Source organism: Pleurodeles waltl, chromosome 9 (assembly GCF_031143425.1).
Source record: "Pleurodeles waltl isolate 20211129_DDA chromosome 9, aPleWal1.hap1.20221129, whole genome shotgun sequence".
In the NCBI taxonomy this organism is placed as follows: Eukaryota; Metazoa; Chordata; class Amphibia; order Caudata; family Salamandridae; genus Pleurodeles; species Pleurodeles waltl.
Window position 1 is genome coordinate 120,889,263 of NC_090448.1, and position 19,172 is coordinate 120,908,434.

At 44.6% G+C, this 19,172-nt stretch overlaps 1 protein-coding gene across 1 annotated transcript in view; it reads right to left on the minus strand.

Annotated features, from left to right (window-relative positions):
* Positions 1-19,172, minus strand: part of LOC138259000 (inter-alpha-trypsin inhibitor heavy chain H3-like) — a 554,189-nt gene that overhangs the window by 39,228 nt on the left and 495,789 nt on the right. Inside the window, exons 18-19 of the mRNA XM_069206373.1 lie at positions 18,241-18,255; positions 12,570-12,683 (exon numbers count right to left, since the gene is read on the minus strand). Coding sequence (XP_069062474.1) covers positions 12,570-12,683; positions 18,241-18,255 — 129 coding nt within the window. The remainder of the gene's footprint in view (positions 1-12,569; positions 12,684-18,240; positions 18,256-19,172) is intronic.

Sequence of the window (19,172 nt, forward strand, 5' to 3'; positions counted from 1 at the left end):
ATAAGTGTGCCCTGTATGTGTTCCCTGTGTGATGACTAACTGTCTCACTGAGGCTCTGCTAACCAGAACCTCAGTGGTTTTGCTCTCTCTGCTTTCCATATTGTCACTAACAGGCTAGTGACCAATTTCACCAATTCACATTGGCATACTGGAACACCCTTATAATTCCCTAGTATATGGTACTGAGGTACCCAGGGTATTGGGGTTCCAGGAGATCCCTATGGGCTGCAGCATTTCTTTTGCCACCCATAGGGAGATCTTACTATTCTTACACAGGCCTGCCAGTGCAACCTGAGTGAAATAACGTCCACGTTATTTCACAGCCATTTACCACTGCACTTAACTAACTTATAAGTCACCTTTATGTCTAACCTTCACCTGGTGAAGGTTAGGTGCAAAGTTACTTAGTGTGTGGGCACCCTGGCACTAGCCAATGTGCCCCCACATTGTTCATGGCAAATTCCCTGGACTTTGTGAGTGCGGGGACACCATTTCACGCGTGCACTATACATAGGTCACTACCTATGAATAGCGTCACAATGGTAACTCCAAACATGGCCATGTAACATGTCTAAGATCATGGAATTGTCACTTCTGGCATTGGGGAGACAATTCCATGATCCCCCGGGTCTCTAGCACAGAACCCGGGTACTGCCAAACTGCCTTTCCGGGGTCTCCACTGCTGCTGCTGCCAACCCCTCAGACAGGTTTATGCCCTCCTGGGGTCCAGGCAGCCCTGGCCCAGGAAGGCAGAACAAAGGATTTCCTCTGAGAGAGGGTGTGACACCCTCTCCCTTTGGAAATAGGTGTGATGGCTGGGGAGGAGTAGCCTCCCCCAGCCTCTGGAAATGCTTTGATGGGCACAGATGCTGCCCATCTCTGCATAAGCCAGTTTACACCCATTTAGGGATCCCCCAGCCCTGCTCTGGCGTGAAACTGGACAAAGGAAAGGGGAGTGACCACTCCCCTAACCTGCACCTCCCAGGGGAGGTGCCCAGAGCTCCTCCAGTGTGCCCCAGACCTCTGCCATTTTGGAAACAGAGGTGTTGCTGGCACACTGGACTGCTCTGAGTGGCCAGTGCCAGCAGGTGACGTCAGAGACTCCTTCTGATAGGCTCTTACCTTTCTTACTAGCCTATCCTCCTTCCTAGGTAGCCAAACCTCCTTTTCTGGCTATTTAGGGTCTCTGCTTTGGGGAATTCTTCAGATACCGAATGCAAGAGCTTACCAGAGTTCCTCTGCATCTCCCGCTTCACCTTCTGCCAAAGGATCGACTGCTGACTGCTCATGACGCCTGCAAAACCGCAACAAAGTAGCAAAGACGACTACTGCAACCTTGTATCGCTTCATCCTGCCGGCTTTCCTGCTTGTTTCCTGGTGGTGCATGCTCTGGGGGTAGCCTGCCTCCTTCTTGCACCAGGAGCTCCGAAGAAATCTCCCGTGGGTCAACCGAATCTTCCCCCTGCAACCGCAGGCAACAAAAGACTGCATCACCGGTCCTCTGGGTCCCCTCTCAGCACGACGAGCGTGGTCCCTGGAACTCAGCAACTCTGTCCAAGTGACTCCCACAGTCCAGTGACTCTTCAGTCCAAGTTTGGTGGAGGTAAGTCCTTGCCTCCCCACGCTAGACTGCATTGCTGGGTACCGCGTGATTTGCAACTGCTCCAGCTCCTGTGCACTCTTCCAGGATTTCCTTCATGCACAGCGAAGCCTGGGTCCCTGACACTCTAACCTGCAGTGCACAACCTTCTGAGTTGTCCTCCAGCGTCGTGGGACTCCCTTTTCTGACTTCGGGTGGACTTTGGTTCACTCTTCTTCTAAGTGCCTGTTCTGGTACTTCTGCAGGTGCTGCCTGCTTCTGTGAGGACTCCCTGATGTGCTGGGCGCCCCCTCTGTCTCCTCATCCAAGTGGCGACATGCTGGTCCCTCATGGGCCACAGCAGCATCCAAAAACCCTAACCACGACCCTTGCAGCTAGCAAGGCTTGTTTGCAGTCTTTCTGCGTGGGAACACCTCTGCAGGCTTCTTCACGATGTGGGACATCCATCCTCCAAAGGGGAAGTTCCTAGTCCTCTTTGATCTTGCAAAACACCAAGCTTCTTCCATCCAGTGGCAGCTTCCTTGCACCCTCAGCTGGCATTTCTTGGGCTCCTGCCCACTCTCGACACTGTCGCGACTCTTGGACTTGGTCCCCTTGTCTTACAGGTACTCAGGTCCGGAAATCCACTGTTGTTGCATTGCTGGTGTTGGTTTTCCTTGCAGAATACCCCTATCACGACTTCTGTGCTCTCTGGGGGTTGTAGGTGCACTTTACACCTACCTTACAGAGTCTTGGGGTGGGCTATTTTTTGAACTGTCACTGTTTTCTTACAGTCCCAGCGACCCTCTACAAACTCACATAGGTTTTGGGGTCCATTCGTGGTTCGCATTCCACTTTTGGAGTATATGGTTTGTGTTGCCCCTATACCTATGTGCTCCTATTGCAATCTATTGTAACTTTACACTGATTGCATTACTTCCTTTTGCTACTACTGCATATTTTTGGTATTGTGTACATATATCTTGTGTATATTTGGCATCCTCATACTGAGGGTACTCACTGAGATACCTTTGGCATATTGTCATAAAAATAAAGTACCTTTATTTTTAGTATAGCTGTGTATTGTGTTTTCTTATGAGATTGTACATATGACACCAGTGATATAGTAGGAGCTTTGCATGTCTCCTAGTTCAGCCTACGCTGCTCTGCTATACCTACCTTCTATCAGCCTAAGCTGCTAGAAACACCTCTTCTACACTAATAAGGGATAACTGGACCTGGTACAGAGTGTAAGTACCCCTTGGTACCCACTACAAGCCAGGCCAGCCTCCTACCCTTCCTGAACATAAACAATCATTCATGGTGTTTTGCTCTTTCTATGTGTGCTGCAGAAAAACAAAAACAAGGAGAAATAAAAGTATTTCTCCTCATTGCACCATGCTAACAGCACCCCTGGGTTGGTGTTAGTTTTTCATGCTGCCACAGACTTACAAATTCTTGTAAATCTGGGGCAGCGTCAAAAGCAATGAGTGTTGCGGTGGAACGCCCACAGAAATACCCATTGCACGCCTCTCTGCCGCAGAAAACTATGTTGGAGGGGCCCATATTAATAAGGCGCCATTAAGCCACAAAAATTCTACTGAAGCAAATGGAAATTGAAAGCAGAAAAGGACTGAGAATGAGGAATCAAAGTGATTTCCCTTTCTCGCCCCTGAAACTTGTGATGGACAATAACAAATGTGGAGTTACTCACTGGAATCAGTAACTCCAACCTGTTATCTCACCCTTCAGACACTTACCACCGTCGTTACAGAGCCAGTAGAGCCAGTAGAACCTCTCCTTTACAATGAGCAGAGGACAGGAGGAACAGTAAAATGTCTGCTTGTTGGGTTACAGCACATTTTACTATTTGCACTAACATCTAAAGGCTAGTGGCAACGTGAAGCAGAAACATGCAAAATATTCGAGCAATCTCCTTGTTAGTGCCAGTTATTCCCCATGTTGCTAATGAGAAATACAAAAACAGTGTAATACCACACCGAAATGTCATTACAGCTACTGGGGATTACAGCTGCATTTAGCATCCTGATGTAAGTAAAAGCTACAGTTTCCATGTAAAACAGGTTCCATAGGTCAGGCGGTAATAAATAACTGAAACAGATCCTTCCTTTGTACGGAAAAGCAATCGAATTACATGTACAGGTTTTAAACGGTAAATACAAGTTTGCTAAAAACTCATAACTGAGACGTTTTATTTATGGCTAATATTCTCATATAATTTAAAGGTAAATAAGTGTTTAGTAATACAGGAAACATTAATTTCTGTTTGTTGGATGTATTTTACTAGATTGTCCAGTCCGTGGAACGGGAATGAATGTTTGGTAGGAATAGAAAAGCACCAAAATATATATCACTATGGCCCTCATTACGAGCCTGGCGGTCTGTGACCGCCAGGCTCGCGGTTGGTGGGAGCACCGCCGACAGCCTGGCGGTGCCCCTTAGGGCATTCTGACCGCGGCGCTTTGGCCGCGGTCAGTGCAGGAAAACCGGCGGTCTCCCGCCGGTTTTCCGCTGCCCGTCAGAATCCTCCAAGGCGGCGCAGCATGCTGCGCCGCCTTGGGGATTCTGACACCCCCTACCGCCATCCTGTTCCTGGCGGTTCGCCCGCCAGGAACAGGATGGCGGTAGGGGGTGTTGCGGGGCCCCTGGGGGCCCCTGCAGTGTCCATGCCAATGGCATGGGCACTGCAGGGGCCCCCGTAAGAGGGCCCCGCTTGTATTTCACTGTCTGCATAGCAGACAGTGAAATACGCGACGGGTGCAGTAGCACCCGTCGCACCTTCCCACTCCGCCGGCTCGATTCCGAGCCGGCGTCCTCGTGGGAAGGTTGTTTCCCGCTGGGCTGGCGGGCGGCCTTAAGGCGGCCGCCCGCCTGCCCAGCGGGAAACTCAGAATGCCGGCCGCGGTCTTCAGACCGCGGTGCGGTATTCCTGCGGCGCAACTTTAGCGGGCGGCCTCCGCCGCCCGTCAAAGTTGTAATGAGGGCCTATATGTTACATTTATTTCTGAACAGGTTTAGTGTTGTGCACACATGAGTATTCAGAGCATCCTAGCACCCTAATAACCTACAAATCAAAGGGAAATAGGGGTGTCTGTGTTGTAAGGCTCCTTTTAGGAACTGGATTGGGCACCTCTGTCTTGGTTTAGTTTCACGGCTTGTGCCTTATTTTACATTTACCCACATTTTTATTCGTATTTTAGCTAGCCTGCTTTTAGCATTTCCCATTTACATATTTTATCAGCGGCTTCTTCTAGGAAGGCGAAGTTCATGTTAAACATTTAATCAGACTTGTACCACATGTAATCTGTACTCCTTCCCCAAGGCTGGTATGTACAGTACATGATTTGCTAACTTGTGTTGCCAGCCCAGGAGCCAGATTCTATCTTCGAGACACAGAATTACATCAGAATTGCTGTCCAAATGAAGAATGGGCATCATGGCAGACAGCTTTGCTGATAGTGAAGCTGATTTCTCAGCCTCCTGAGAGGATTGCCATCTGCACAACAGGTAGACCCTGCTATTCATTTCAGGCATGGGGCCACTGTTAATCCCTTAAGTCGGGCAAGGTAGAGCCTTACAACCGCTATGCTCTCAGATTTAGACATAGGGCTTTGGTAGGAATATCTAGACCCTCTAGAAACACACAACATGGTGGGGTTGTTCACCTTCACTCTGGCTGTAATGTTGGTTACCATGCTCTGTTTCATCTGCCTACTTACCAGAGCACATGCTTTTTATACCCAAATGTGACTGCTTCAATAAATGCACTGAAATCCATTTGACATTTTGTGTTTCACTTTGGTTAACATGAGTAACTGAGCAAAAGGGGTTTGATCTGTTCCATGACTTGCTTGAGGAGTCAGAGTGTGATGTTGAGGTGGCGATAATCACCTTTTGCCTCAACAGGCTTGGTGATCAGGGTGAGGCACTGTGAACTACCTAGGAATTAGGCCAACAGCTACTAAGGGGCATGGATTGCCCTCAGTCACCCACCCTTGGTCGTGCTGCTGTCCTAAACATGCAGTCCTACTAACAAAATGGGAACCTCACAACATCTGTATTTGCAAAGAGATCAAGGGTTCAGCATCATAACTGAGGGTTAGTGCTGACCTTTGGAAAGAATGAGGAGGGAAATGTTGTTGGATTGATTTTCTTTCAATGATGTCTGTGGTTGGCAAGTGACTTGAGAGACATGAGTTTAAATTGGGAAGCAAGTCATAAATCATGTGAACCTGTTAGATCTAGATTGCAGTTCCCCAGTGATACCATTATTATAAGTTCTCCTTTCTATCTTTGCTTTAAAAATCCTATTCTTGTCTATCACCCAATATCTGTGTTGTTTTCCTGTAATTGAGGCTTTACTGCTGCATGCTAATTCTTTGTCTGAATTCCTGCCTGTTTCACCTGCAAATAAAAATACTGTCGGGCAGTCTGTGCATATAGTCACACACACCACATTGGTAGATGTGGATGTAAAAGGATCATAGGTCCAATGTAAGAAGAGGCAGGTCACAAATAGTGGGTGCAAGTTGCACCCCTATCATTTTGTTACCTAGATTGCATCACATAGTGCCAGGTGTAAAAAGCAGGTTTTTGATAGTAAATGTTCTGGTTCAGAGTTTGCAACTGAAAAACCTATTTTAGTAATGTAGTAAATCCATTTTAAGAGTCAGTAATTTTTTACTATCTCCTGAAATGGGCTTAAAAATGGATAAGGAATCGCTATTTGGAAGAGGCATGTTGTATGCGTCTTTCCAAATAATGTGTCCTACCCATGTTTATAAATGGTGTAGGACTGAAAAAGCAGTCGTAACCCAATGAAAAGTTATAGACCCTGATTTGAGGTTGCAACCCATTAAAAAAAGGAAAGGGGTCCATTGGGGACCATTGTTCTTTGTGAATGTTAAGTAATTTTGTTTGGAAGTAGGTAGTGATCCATGTGTCCGTTGCAAACACTCGCACACTCCAAAATACTTTTGTTAAATAGATAGGTTTCCCATAAATACAACAATGTGCATTTTTTTTAAAAGAGTTTACTTTGTTGAATGCGACCACAGACATAGTGGTCTGATGATGCCAAGAGGCAACCATCTTTGTGACGGCATCCAATCATAGTGATTTACAATTTATGATCTACCTTCATGAGGTAGGTTGCAATCTTACCTTGTAGAATTTAGATTTTCAAAAACAAACCTATTAGTAGTTAGGTCAGTTATTTAAACTTTTACCTGGTCATAAAAATACTGGTAGCAATTTGCCACCAGAATTTTGTGAACAGATATGTGTACATTTGGTCCAAAATGACCATGTACAAGGGGTCACAGAGCAACCTGCCTAATTCTGTGATTGCCAACTAAAAGAGAGGTGAAAGCCAATGGAACTAGCAGACCTCCATCCCTGCATTTGTATTGTGATACAGGAAAGAGTTTTTATTAAGGCGTTTCTGTCCATTAAAGAGACAGATGCTGCTGTTAACACAAAACAAAAAAAGTTTCTCATATGGAAAGACCTTGGGCCAAATAGGCAATTGTCTCCTGGACCAATGTCTTCTCCCCTTAAATCCTTCTGATATTATTCATGAAGGGAAAAGTCTCCCCAGGGCACAGCTTTCCCTTAGCACATAACATACCATACCAGCTTTATTATTACATTCTACATCTTTTTTTTCTGCCAGGCACAATATCATTTTCAGCAGGGAAGCCATCCAGATACTCTTCCATCACAGAGTTGTTTGTACAGGTAACTCCAGTTGTTGTGAAATTCTTTCAGCAAATACTTCCAAAATCACCAAGAAAGAGTGTCCACTGCAGTCCCAGCTCACTTCTCAGTGCCTATACTATAACAAGGAGGAAGATGATCTTTTCAACAGTTTCACTTAAATTGTATCAAAATTGTGTTGAGAGTGCAATATTGTGACCAGGAAGCCACAACAAACAATATTAGTTCTTTGCACTTTAGGCACTATCAACAAAGACAAGCCATTATAAAAACAGTGACCACATAGGGAAACCCTAACATTACTAACCATTTTCTCTCTATGTATCTTCAAGGTCACATCACTGATAAATGAAAGACCTCTGCACTTATAATCCTGGATCAATAGCAGCTTTTTACCATCTAAAAACCAACAATGGCTTATTTTAGATTCTCCAAAAGTGAATGCCAGGGTTTTTTGAGTATTACATTTAGTTGGTGTTGCGAAGTCACTTTTGTGCCGTCAAAGACCAGTAGATCGTCAGGATACAACAATACTGATTACTAGTGATAACCCCCATCACTGGGGGACAACTATGAACATTTTCATTGCTTTTGAAAGTGACATACGTACAGAAAGATAAGAAGGAATGCAGCATGGACCCCTGCTTAAGACTGCTCCAAATTTACATTAGACTGGTGTATTTCATATAATTTCAGGATTTTTGCATTAGACTATTTACATAATGTTAGACCTGGCACCCTTGGGTGGCAGTGTTCCAAACGTTTTGCCTTGACTCCACCTGTTTGCTGAATTTGTTTTTGTGGGCTTTAGGACTCTGGACACTTTGCGCATGCTAAACAGTGCTAAAGTGTTTGGACTCTCTCCATAAAACATGGCACAATTGGCCTACACCTAACTGGCACATTTAATTTGCTTGTAGGTCTCTAGTAAATGGTACTACATGTTCCAAGAGCCTGTAAATTAAATGCTACTATAGGACCTGCAGCACTGATTGTGCCACCCACTTAAGTAGCCTTTGAAAACATGTCACAGGCCTAGCACTGCAGGCTGTAGGACAGTTGTAAGCTGCATTTTTGTCCTGGCAAAATAAATCCATATTAGTCAGACCTAACATAGGCCCTAAAGGCTCATAGGACATGGTGCATTGTATTTAAAAAGTACATCATTTAGCTTAGGTTTTAAATTTCCTGGTAGTGAAGCCATGTTTCACTGTTGCAAGGCCTATGTCCTGATAGGATAACATTGGATTACCTTATTACACTTATTAAGTGATAAATTAATTGTGAGAGCAGATAGGAAATTATGTTTGCACTTAAATTAATTGTAATTTAAAATCCTCTTTAATAATAAAATTAGATTTAGGTAACAATGCTGAAATGCCACTTTCAGGAATTTAGTATTTTCCTTTCTTACTAATTGGTGCCTGCAGCCTATGTCTTGGGTAACATGACTGTGCATAGTTTGGCAGTTGACATTTGTGTATTCCTCTCAGTCAGTGAGACAAAGGAGGACAAATGTGTTGGCAGGGTGCGTCATCCTGTTTTGATGGCTGAGGTAAAGCTGTTCCCTGCCCCACTTACATTTCAAAGGCTGCCTCCAACACACACATAAAGGATCTTGACAGCAATCTTTTGTAACCACAGACTACGTGGAGCTTTGGCAGGGAAAGGGAAGCACTTTCCAGAATCAGCTACCCCCACTTCAAAGGGTGTCACTAGGTATAAATATTGAACCTCCTGAGCCACTCATCAGATCACTTCTGGACCTGTGGAAGATTCAGAAGAACACCTGCCCTGCTGCTCTGCTGCTGGAAGGAGGAAGCCTGGACCGGTTCCTTTAACCCCACCTGAGTTGTTCCAACGGCCAGCTGGCTGACTTCCTGTGTGAGCTACAGGGGCATAAGACGCTCCTGAGACCTGTTCTGCATCCAGCTGACAGACCTGTAACTTGCCCTGCTTGAGCCTTGCAGGCCTCTTCTATAGTGAGTCCCCAATTGCTAAGAGGTACATCTCCATGTCCTAGACCCTTGGCTGTCATCAGATGGCACTCCTCCGTAAAGAATGGTAAAGAATCTTGAAATCTTGAAGGTTTGGGATTTTCAAGACTGCAAACTGGCCCATTCGCATGAGACTCTGAGGCCCTCAGCTACCACCAATGTGAATCTCCAGTGAACCTAACTCTTTGGGTTACAGCAGCTGCCAGCGATGACAGCGTGAGATCTCTACTAAACACCACAGCAACAACAGCATACAGTGACCACCAATGTGAAACTCCAGCACCGATCATCCATGACGCAAAATTGTTTCTTCACACTACAGCAATAACCATCTACAATGCCAAGCCTGCTCTTTGCTTTATAGTGACGACAACCCATGACGCTTTCCCTGCTTCTCGCAGCATCCCCCACCTCTAACTGGACTCTTTACGCCAGACTTTGAGAAGGTACCTTTGCATAGGGACTAGTCTGGTCCCTGTATCTGGCCCACACTCCTTTGTGGTTGGCCTGAAATTTCCCCAGTCTAGCACAACCTGATGACTGTAAGTGGGGCGTTGTGCTTTTAGGCACTATGGCCCTCATTATAAGATTGGCGGTAATTGCCGCCTACCGCCGCAGCAATGGCCACCAAAAGACCATCACCACGGCTAACATACGTTCACCAAATTATGACCACAGACGGATTTCCACCACAAGAAGAGCGGAAATCCAGCTGTGGCCATAGTGGCAGATGGTGTTAACGTGGCGCTGCTACCACCAGCAACGCCACACCAGTAGACCGCCGCCAGCTATATTATGACAAATAATACAGCCTGGTGGTGTTCTGCTGGTGGGCGCTGCTGGCGGTAGCAGCGCCCCATCCCATCCCCTGCTGGAAGACCCCCTGGATGCAGGTAAGTTGGGTTTCCGACATGAGAGGGGGGTGGAGGTGTTGTGTGTGTGTGTAGGGTTGTGTGCATGAATGTGTGAGGGTGTGCGAGAATGCAACTGTGTGTGTAGTGTTGTTTGCGTGGGTGTATAAATGTGTGAGAATACGTGTTTAAATGGAAATGTGAATGTGTGTCTGCGTGTCAGTGTGAATATCTGTAAGGATGTGTGCGAGAATGAATGGATGCATACGTGTATGAATGCGTGTATGCCTGTGTGAGTGAGTGTGTGTATGCATGGTGCGTGCCTGCCAATGTGTGTGAACGGGGGGCTGGGGGACTGGAAGAGGGGCATCTGGGGAGTGTTGGGGGGTGGGCCTCCTACCAGTGACAGGGAAGGAATTCCCTGTCACTGGGAGGGCCTACCGCCATCGCTTACGTGGTGTTACGAACGCCACGAAAACCATGGCGGTAGGCAGGGTCAAAATGCCGTCGGTAGTACATTAGCGGCCGCCAGGCTGGAGATTGCTAACTCTGTTCCCGCAGCTGCTGCCGCCATGGCGGTGGGAGTGGTATATATAACGCCAATGTTATAATGACCCCCTATATCTACCTACAATTTTGAAATTGCATAGCTCTAGTTCTACTAATTGGATTTTTGTCAGTCTGGAATAATTTCATTTATTAAAATGTGCTCTAGTAATTTTGCATAATTTTCCTAAAATGTTGCTTCATTATTAGAAACCAATAGTAATTTGAGCTCTGTGATGCCCTGCATGATTCATTTGCTTTGTGACCAGAAAAAACTATGAAGCTTTTTAAGCATGTGCAGTAGTCCAGGGGACGTACCAAGAGCAGACAACCTGGGTCACAGTTATTCTTTATAATTAAGTCAAACACAGCTTAGAAGGCAACAACATTTACAAAAGGTTTCCCACTTTGATTGGCGATCTGCGACCCAAGGCCAGAAAGTGAATACAAGGTGCAGGAAATTTGAACCATCCTTGAGGGCTCCTTGTTCTCATTGTTTAAATTATTCTAAGTAGCTCAGTCCTCCAAATTGTTCTCTCAGAGTATTACCTGGGGCTTACATCGACTCAAATCCTAACCCCAAAAATAACATTAATCCTAACCCCTGGTACTAATTATAAACTTTATACTAACCAGAACACATAACCCCAACTATACATTAAACAAAATTCCTAATTGTGACCCTAATATCTAGTCCTGTACCTGACCCTAACTCTAATCCTAAACTCTTACACAAAAAACAAAACTCCTACTACACTACCAATCCACACTTAAATCCCTAGCCTCAAGCCGTAATCCTTACCACTAAGCCTTAGCCAAAATATTACATGACTATGGGGGTCAGTCTGACCCTGGCGGTCATCGACCGCCAGGGTCAACGACCACGGAAGCACCGCCAACAGGCTGGCAGTGCTTCCTCTGTTATTCTGACCGCGGCTGTAAAGCCGCGGTCTCCCAGCCGGGTCCGGCGGTTTCCCGCCGGATTTCCCCCGGCTGGGGGAATCCTCCATGGCAGCGCCATGGAACAGGATGGCGGGAACGGGTGTTGTGGGGCCCCCTAACAGGGTCCCAGCAGGATTTTCACTGTCTGCAAAGCAACTGCACCCGTCGCACCCCTGCAACACCACCGGCTCCATTCGGAGCCGGCTTCCATGTTGCAGGGGCTTTCCCGCTGGGCCGGCGGGCGCTCTTTTGGAGGGCGCCCGCCGGCCCAGTGGGAAAGTTGGAATGGCCGCCGCGGTCTTGTGACCGCGGAGCGGTCTTCCGTCGGGGTTACTTTGGCGGGCGGCGTCTGCCGCCCGCCAAAGTTGGAATGACCCCCTATGTAATGATTTTCAGTGTAAATGATGACAATGCAAGTACTGGCAATGTAAAAGTAGTTGATACTATAAATGCAAAAACATGACAAACCAATCATGTTAATGCAAGTAGGCTATGACCACAAAATGTGTTTGTATTTCACTGAATCTTAAAATATGATGAAAATCAATAAAGGCATGTGCATATGACACGTGTCAGGTCAACAAATATATTTCAGTGTTTAGTCCCTACCTCATTATTTACTATGAGAGAGTGATAAAATACAGGTGGGTGGCTATAGTACAAAAGTGTAAGTTACTACCAAAGTGTAAGTTACTACATAAGTGCAGTTTGTGAATACCAAAATATAGTAAACTCACTTAAAGGTGTAAACATACTCAAAAGTGCTCTTTATGAATCAGGCTTGTCGAGGGCCCATTCAGATAGTGGTTCTGTACCTTTTCTACCATTCATATGCCTCTGTTTTGGAGTCAGCCTACCATTTACATTGCAGTAGATAATGCCAGTGTGCACAGATTATTACAGATAACAACATACCTGAATAAGGATCCTTTACCAGGTTCAGCACTACTCCTGGCTCTTCATTAATGTTGAAGCAGAGGGAGTCATTCTTCTCCGGCACATGTATAATGAAGTGTGGATCTGAATCAACTAAAACACATCAGATATGAGTCACTGAACTATTTATAAGGATGAAGAAAATCCCAAGTGACTCTGTAAAAGATATGTGCAAACTTCTGATTTTGTTGTGTTAGCTTGGTCAATGTACACACCTTTACTCACCTGCACATGTTCTTCTACTCCCCTACACTACCCCACCCACAGAGCAACACATTTTACTTTTCAATATGTAAAAAGCATCATGATTGGTTTTGTTAATACTAATTGTTATGTTTCCTCTGCTCAAGGCAAACTGCAGTCAACCTAATGGTTAGGCACTGAAAAAGGACTTCAACATTATGAGAAGAGAACTTTTTTCCCTATCTTACACCCCTTCCTACTTAGTCTATGTTGCAAAATCACCCATGACTGTTCCCACTCATTCCATTGACAGTATCCATGACACTTCTGCAATTATGTTGCGAAGCCTGGAGCGGACAGTACCTTTGATTGGCTGTGCATGCTAGGCTCTGCTGTTACAGTTATGATGGAAGACTGAGTACCCCATCTGAGACGTCATGGTGAACACAGTGAGGTTATGAAGATTATCGAGAAGCAGTGAGTGCAAGCTGTGAAGCACTGACTGCAAGTTTCCAACTGGTGATATCCGACTTCCTTTCTGGTACCCATCTCTTGGCCCAACTGCTTAAAATCACACCAATGCCAATCCCTCAGGATCTGCGCCCACAATTCTCCAGGAAAGACTTTTTTAGAATGTTCGCCAATCCCTGAAGCAGTAGCTAACAAGACCTTTCTTCTCCAAGTAAAATATGTTTTCCTTCTAGTTTAAATTTCCTGCAATTGTCTGTACTGTATAATTTATGCTTAGGCTTGATTGGTGCTGGGGTGCCTCTCAAATACACCACTGATTTGAGTAGACAGCATTTGAGGATTAGTCTGGAGGACATCGTGTGTTAGGCACACTCTGGACTGCTTCAGAGAGAATGGACCACAAGACTACACACCCATCCACCAATTCCTTAAAACAATTACATTCTCATTGGTTCATGCACACATTCGTGTATTTGCTAATGAGCTCATGCACTGACTCATCTCTCATTCACAAGCACCAACGCAAACTCCCCAATCATGATGAATCCAAGCCTAATGACTGTGGCTATACTTCCTTTATTTGACTAATGAGGCATATGGCCATCTTTTGTATCTGCTGTTCCCTAAATTCACTCTGCAACAAATGGGACCATGCATCACTTAAATAATGCCTCGCACCCAACCCTCCACTCTGCTAAAGCATACCCCTACAGAGCATGCCTAAATACAGCAAACTAGAGCTCTGATCCCTCGAGCCCTGCGGTGCTTTTCAATACACTCCAGTATATTTATGCAAGTTCCAAAATAGACACCCTTGTAAGAACTTTGGGGAAGACTTTAATCATATAGGGTAAAATCTACTACTTTTAAAACATTCTCACTACTATCAACCTGGGTCACATCATCAGTAACATTTGATTACAATTCATACTTTTAAAAATACATTATATTTGAAGCCCCCCAGCTGTGCCAAAGAAAATAATATACTAAAAACATGCCAGTGCCTAAACGCAAACTGCTTGATAGTATAGACGCTAACAATACACAATCAAAAGGGATTAATGAATAAATAAATGAAATTATCAGTCCAACCATCAGAATTAGAAAGTACTTACCAGTATATAAGGCTGGTACATAAGGATCTACAAGAAGAAAATAAACATAGAATCAAATGATTCATGTTTTGGAAAACTGTTAGAGGATGTGTAATTAACCACAAACAAACAGCACGTCTCTATTACGTGTAGTGTGTGACACTTGCAACTATGGATCAACTTAAATTCTGTTTAACTATGTAACCCACCCTCCGAATAATTATACACTCCTAATTAATGCAGCTGAGTCTACAAGCTATTATTTTTTTAAGTGCCAACAATTTAAGCAAAATGAACACAAACGTGTATTGCCTTTTCAAAACACTGTGGAGAAATAAGAATGCCAAGGGCTTAGAAGCTGCTCTATATATACATATATGTAATGCTGATGTACCAATTAATGCATTTAGTCATTCATGTCCACCTTGTAGATTGACTTTCACTTTCAAACACGTAGAAAGAGACAGCAGACCTCATATGAGCTAAATTTTCAAAATAATTTGTTTTATTTCGGAAGTTAAAACATTGGCAAGGCTGAAGGGTGAGTGAGTTGCATCTCAAGTCTAGTCTAGCCGTTTCACTAAAACCTTGTTGAGTGAATGAATAAATGAATGACGTTACCTGTAAAGCGCACAGCTACTCGGGAAAATGTCCAGGTGCTAATACATGAAACATGGAGGAATAAATAGCGATTACTGGCTAAAGAGATACGTTTTCAAGCATTTGGGACAGGCCAGTTCATTTTCTAGGCTCCTGAGTTGTACCGGAAGGAGGTTCCATAGTTTGGCAGAATAGACCAAGAACGAAGCACTGTCAAGTATAGATTTTTTGAAGCGAGGGACCAGTATCAAATATGCTTTGCTCCAGGCTCCTGTTCCCCTGGTACTCCTGAAATCTTTTCTTCAAATAATGATGGCCGGTGGTATGAATGACCCGATGGGCGAGCATTAATGCTTTAAAAGTAATCCTTTTGCTAACAGGTAGCCAATACAGAAGAAGTAGGGGTTTTCTTTTCAAGGTAAAAAAGCACAGGGACTGCATTGATTTGGTTTACCTGTAATGGCAAATCAGGTAAGCAAGTGGACCCAGGTACAAAGCATTAGCATGGTGTAGTCAAGTCTGGATAAAATTATGGCTCAGACTTAAATTTGAGGAGTCTCCCAAGGAAGAAGGGGTAGGAATGTTCTAAGTGCCCTTAGGGTCCATATACAATTTCTAGCCACTGAATGGATCTGTGCCTTGAAAGACAGTTCATTGTCAAAGATTACTCCCAGATGTCTGGCTCTTTGTTTTGGCAAAGGGGGGTTGGTCCATCACTAGGTCAAGGACGAGACCAACGCAGACTAGGATTAGACCAAAACAGAAGAATTTCAATCTTGTCTTCATCAGCAGATTATATTAATGCCAGGGCCACAAGCAGGGACATATAGATATTGAAAAGTGAAGGACTCAATGCGGAGCCCCGGGGTGCCCCACATTTGAGGGATTTAGCCTTGGAAAAAATGTGGCTTTGTCCATACTGATTGTTCTGTAGCTGCTAAAACAGAAGTCAGCCACTTTAAGGCCAGTCTCCCAATTCAGGGAAAACAGTATTGAATGCCGCTAACAGATGCAATAGAATAAGGACGGCATTGTGGTCTTTATCCAATTACGATTTTATAGTCTCAGAAATTTCCAGGAAGCAGGTTTTGATACTGTGCTATGTGCAGAATCCTGAGACAGGAGGACGTGGTTAGATTCTACAAAATGTGAGGGGTGCTTCTTAGCCATGGTCTCCAAAACATTGGCAGCTGCAGGGAGAGGAGAGATCGTTCTAAAATTAGACATAATCTTGTTGCCAGCAGTGAGCTTCTTCAGTTCCCTGACCTTTGTTTGACATAGTTATTATCTGGTTTCTCAGTAAGCTACTGCACTAAAACATTGGAGGTATCATCATTTTTATTCAATTTACGTTATGTGCTTACGATATACATGGTGTTCTCTAGTAGGAGGGTCAATTAAAGACCATGAGCCCATCAACAAGGTACTTATTGCCATAATCTTGAGTTTACATCTCCAGGAATTCACCATATTATTCCTGTTGGACTTAAATGCATTTACTAGCTACATGCACCAAAAATGCAGAGAAATCGGAAGTAGTAAACCAAATGCAAGAGGTAGGAAGTGGGTGGAACAAGATGTGGTCAGACAATTCCACCATGACAATGGTCAGAAAGTTACTCTACTGAAAGATCGGAGTAACTCCTCTCCCAGGGCAGGAAGGGGAATGGATCACCCGTAAATTTGCAGGGAGATATGAGGGAAAAGCTTTCTCTCAGGGTAAAATCGTTTTTCTGCAGGGAAAAAATGTGCATTCGGACAGGTGTTCTATTCCTCATGTGTGCAATTCTATGCTTTGTAGATTTAGGCACATTAGGATTAATCCAAGGAATGTCACATACATTTCCGAGGCGTAAACCTGGAAACCGGAGCCTGGCACAACTCCCCGGGTGTACTGTTTTAATATTTTATTTCTCAAATAAGTTGCTTTTCGTTATTGTAACATAGTTTTCCATGATGAACAAACGTGTATGAAAAAGGCAATACGAGATAAAGGAAAACCACAATCTAATCTATTCTAAAAATATTGTTTGTACAATTTTTCAATATTTCAATGTAATTTCTCTAAATGGTGTGGAAAATATAAGCACACGTTCACACTTTTAATATAGAGAAAGATTGTTCAACTCTTACCATAGTACTGTCACATAATTAATATTATTGCTAAATATTTAGAGATGGACGACATGTGAAATCGGTAACTCGGCTTATTCTAACCCTGACTTTAGTACATGGCAACATTTGTGTTACTCTTGTCAATTCACTTTATGCCTATGCACCTCAAAATATATAAGTATAAGCTTATGTATATGGAAACCATCTTTTTGTTGTGTTTCACCTGTCTATTCTTTGAGACTGAACAACCAGTGTTTTGAGTTTAAAATCTGCAGTGCTTGTGACTAATCAGGCCATTTAAACATGCTTTATATTAAAATGTACAACCGATTTTAATTCAGATTGTAAGTACTGTCACTCATATGCCAATTCTTCGTGAGCAGGGCTCTTCCCAATTGCACAGATAAGAGACACTATAAAGGAGAGAAGGAAATGTTATTCCCACCTAAATATATAATATAATCTACACATTATGGGGGTCATTCTGACCCTGGCCGCCGGTGACCGCCAGGGTCACCGACCACGGGAGCACCGCCAACAGGCTGGCGGTGCTCCCGAGGGCATTCTGACCGCGGCGGTTCAGCCGCGGCCAGAAAGGGTAAACCGGCGGTCTCCCGACGGTTTACCACTGCCCTTGTGAATCCTCCATGGCTGCGGAGTGCGCTCCGCAGCCATGGGGATTCTGACACCCCCTACCGCCATCCTGTTCCTGGCGGATCTCCCGCCAGGAACAGGATGGCGGTAGGGGGTGCCGCGGGGCCCCTGGGGGCCCCGCAAAGTATTTCAGTGTCTGCTAAGCAGACACTGAAATACGCGACGGGTGCAACTGCACCCGTCGCACCCCTGCAACTACGCCGGCTCAATTCTGAGCCGGCGTCCTCGTTGCAGGGGCATTTCCTCTGGGCCGGCGGGCACTCTTTTGGAGAGCGCCCGCCGGCCCAGAGGAAATGTCTGAATGGCCGCCGCGGTCTTTTGACCGCGGTGCGGTCATTCAGCGGCGGTACCTTGGCGGACGGCCTCCGCCGTCCGCCAAGGTCAAAATGACCCCCTTGGTCTTGCTTGCTACTATTTTAAAGTCCTGGTTACACAATAGTCAGAAATGGGAGAGAGGAAATCTCTATGAGCAGTCAAGAGAAACACATGGGTTTAAATGGGGCCATGTAACATCATTCTCATTCAGAACAGACTCCAGTCCACCCTCCCTGTGGTCAAGCATCTGTGGAGTCCATGGGCCATTGGCCTCTTGGGGTTTCATGAGGGCTAAAGCAAAGTTTGCTGCTATAAACTCCTCAAGTCCCATTACTTGTCGCTGTTGGACATGACCCTTTCTGCAAGATCACCCCAGAGCTTTGACTTCCTTTGCTAAACCTGTTTATGGTGGCTTTTAGGACTCTGCACACTCCTGCTAACCACTGATAAAGTACTTGTGTTCTTCCTTCTAAACATGGTAAAATTGGCATACACTCCATTGATCCATTTATTTTACTTATTAGTCCATAATAAATGGTAAATCCATAATTTATGGTACTACATATACCCACACCCTGTAAATTATATGCTAGTAGTGGGCTGCAACATTAATCGTGCCACTCACTAATGTGGACTATAGAACATGCCTCAGGCCTGCTACAATAGCTGATAGTGCAGTGTTACATTGCCATTTCAACCTAGAAACATAACCCTTTTCCCAGGCCTAAGTCTTCCTTTTCAATACTGATGAGTCACCCTTAAGGTAAGTCCTGTAGTCTCAAGGGCAGGGTGCATGGTATTTAAAGAGTAAGTCATGTGTATTTTAATTTTAATGAACAACTCCTAACTCATAGCAGCAAGGCTAACTCTCCCATTGACTAACATTGGGTTGCCCCATTACATTTAATAAGTGATAACTTCAGTTTGAGAGCAGATAGAGAAATACTTCTTCCACCCATTGAAATTGTAATGTATTATCCTTTTATACGATTAAGTTGGAATTTAAATTACCTGACCTTTGTTACACTAGACACACCCAGGGGGATGGAAATAAATGCCTGGCCAGAACTAGTTTGGGAACAGGCTAGGGATTGTCCCACATACACATACTTGCACTGGGTATAGTAATGGCGCCCTCAGACACTGTTGG